The 2,404-nt window shown below is 66.0% G+C and overlaps 1 protein-coding gene across 1 annotated transcript in view; it reads left to right on the top strand.

Moving 5' to 3' along the window:
- VOLCADRAFT_97244 (uncharacterized protein) overlaps positions 1–2,404 on the top strand; it is a gene marked incomplete at both ends in the record, with an annotated part of 18,422 nt that overhangs the window by 11,786 nt on the left and 4,232 nt on the right. The window contains 3 exons of the mRNA XM_002956261.1: positions 156–199; positions 555–647; positions 1,898–2,362. Coding sequence (XP_002956307.1) covers positions 156–199; positions 555–647; positions 1,898–2,362 — 602 coding nt within the window. The remainder of the gene's footprint in view (positions 1–155; positions 200–554; positions 648–1,897; positions 2,363–2,404) is intronic.

Here is a 2,404-nt window from a genome sequence, read left to right as displayed (position 1 = left end):
GCACGCCGTCCCGTCGCTCGTAGAACCTGGCGGCGCCTTCGGGCCCCAGCCGTTCTTCGCGACGCCAATGACGCCGTACACAGCCGTACAGCCAGGGCCGACCGAACGATCGAGTGCCGTCCCAGCAACGTTTTCTCCGTTTATTTGCCCCGCAGTTGATGCGGATTTGTACTGTCAGGAAGTGGCGGAGGCGGCAGCGGTAGGGGTGGGGGCAGCTGCCGCCGCCGCCGCCATTGCAATAGAAGCAGTCGACGACAGCGTCGTGGCGGCGCCGCTGGCGCCACCCTCACCGCCAGGTGCCGCCGCCGCCGCCGCTGCTAACGGCGGTCTTTCCGCCGCCGTCAACGGCGGCGGCCTGTACCCAATGAACGGTCCCTTGAGTTACGGGCTGCAAGACGTCTGCGATGTCAGCAGCAACCTCCGTTTGATGGAGCCGTACGGCAACACGTACGGCAGCACGTACGGAATCGACCTCGCCTCCATGATGGGTGGCCCTTCAGACCCTCTCCTATCCATCTCTGGGTTGACTTTGTTGACCCCTTCGCCGTACTCAGCGCCGCTACCCGCCACCGCAGCTGCTTCTGTCGTCGGCGGATGCATCCCGGAACCCGTACTTGCCGCCGGTTCCATATCCTCCGCTGCGGCTGGTGCCGCCGCCGTCGCCGCCGCCGCCGGCGACGAGGAGGTTCAGCTTCCCTTGCCGCAGCCTTCTAACGTCGTCGCAGAGGCGATTGGCGCATATTTTGAGCCTTTGTTGTCGACGCCGCAGGCGCCACTGCCACCGTTGCCGTCGCTGCCTCAGGAGCCGTTGATGGACTGGCAACAAGCAGAGCAGCCGCCGCCGCCGCCGCCGCCGCAGCAGCAGCAAACGGATCAGCAGCAAACGGATCAGCAGCAAACGGATCAGCAGCAGCACGCTGAGGAGCACACTCAGGCAGCGGGCGAACTGCTGCAGGGAGCGGGGGTCGTGGGGTGCCAGGCAGCGGAGCAGGTGCTGGAATGGCAGCTTGCGGATGCAGTACTGCAGCGGCAAGACCAGCCGCTAACGTTGCACGTGCCTCCGTCGCCGCCGGCGCCGCTGCCTCTGCCTTATACTCATCATCAGCAGCAGCATAATGGGCAGCAACACAAGCAGCAACAGCAGCTAGAGCTGCAGCAGCCTTCGGAGGTACTGGAGCCGCCCCCACCGTTGCCACTGCAGCAGCAGCACCACGACCAACAACAACAATCGGCGGAGCCTCCGCAGCTGCAGGCGCCTGCGCAACTACAGCAGCAGCAGCAGCCGGGGTTACAGGGACTACTGGCGCCAGCGCTACCGCTGCCGCAACAGCCGCAGCAGAAGCAGCACCAAAACGACTTGGCGCTGGGGCAGGAGACACAGCTCTTGGATCAGCCGCCGCTGCCCCCCTTACCACACTCACCTCTACCGCAGCAGACGGAAGAGGCATTGAAGCCGCCGCCGCCGCCGTCGCCGTCATCACTGCCGCCAGTGCCACCGCAGCAGCAACAGCAGCAGCAACAGCAGCAGCAACAGCAGCAGCAGCAGCTACTTCTGAAGTCAACCCCAGAGCAGTCCGAGCCTGGGTTGCGGACAGCGATGGCGGCGGCTGAGACAGTTGCCGATGGCAGCCTCCTGGAGTTACAGCAGCAGCAGCAGCAGCAGCAGCAGCGGGAGAGTCGGGATGTTGCAGTTTCATCGCACCAGAGGGAGATCTTGCCTGCCGGCGCCGTTGCCAGTGGCGCCGTTGCTGCTTTCACTGCTACTGCCGGTGCTACTGCCGAGGGGGCCGTGACCGGTGCTCGTGGTGCTGCTCCCGGCGGGGTCGCGGCCAATGCTGCTACTGCGGCGGCTGCTACTGCCGTCAGTGGCGATGTCGCACCCGTGGGCGCTGCACAGGGTTCTCAGTGTTGGGCGGTTGGAGGCTCCGGTGCTTGGGCAGTAGCCGTGTTGGGCGGCGGCGCGTCCACTGTGGCGGCTGAGGAGGCTGTAGCGGCTGCCGCCGCTGAAGGGGCCGCTGCTACTGCCTGGGAGGTCATCGACGAGGTGGCAGCTGACGCAGTTGTAGGGCCCATCAGGACCGACATCAAGGTGCAGCGTGGGGCGGCGGCAGCGGCGGGAGCAGCTGTAGCAGCAATAGCGGCGGTGCATTCCGGGGCGGCGGCGGCAGCCGAAGCCAGCTGCGGTTCTGGCAGCGGTGCGATACGGGAGGGTGACGTACATGTCGCCGCTGACGCAGGCGGTCAACTACTGCCGGGTGTAATGTACGACGACCATGTGGCGGATATCCCAACTGTGAATGATGATGCCGTACCCGCTGACGCGGCAGCCCTTGACGCCGCCACCGCCGTCGATCCGGCGGCAGTGAGCACGGTGTACGGCAGGCCAGATGTTTTGGGCGCTGGC

The sequence above is a fragment of the Volvox carteri genome, assembly GCF_000143455.1.
Source record: "Volvox carteri f. nagariensis unplaced genomic scaffold VOLCAscaffold_59, whole genome shotgun sequence".
In the NCBI taxonomy this organism is placed as follows: Eukaryota; Viridiplantae; Chlorophyta; class Chlorophyceae; order Chlamydomonadales; family Volvocaceae; genus Volvox; species Volvox carteri.
Note: the sequence above shows the minus strand (reverse complement) of the source record. Positions and strands in the feature narration are given on the sequence as shown.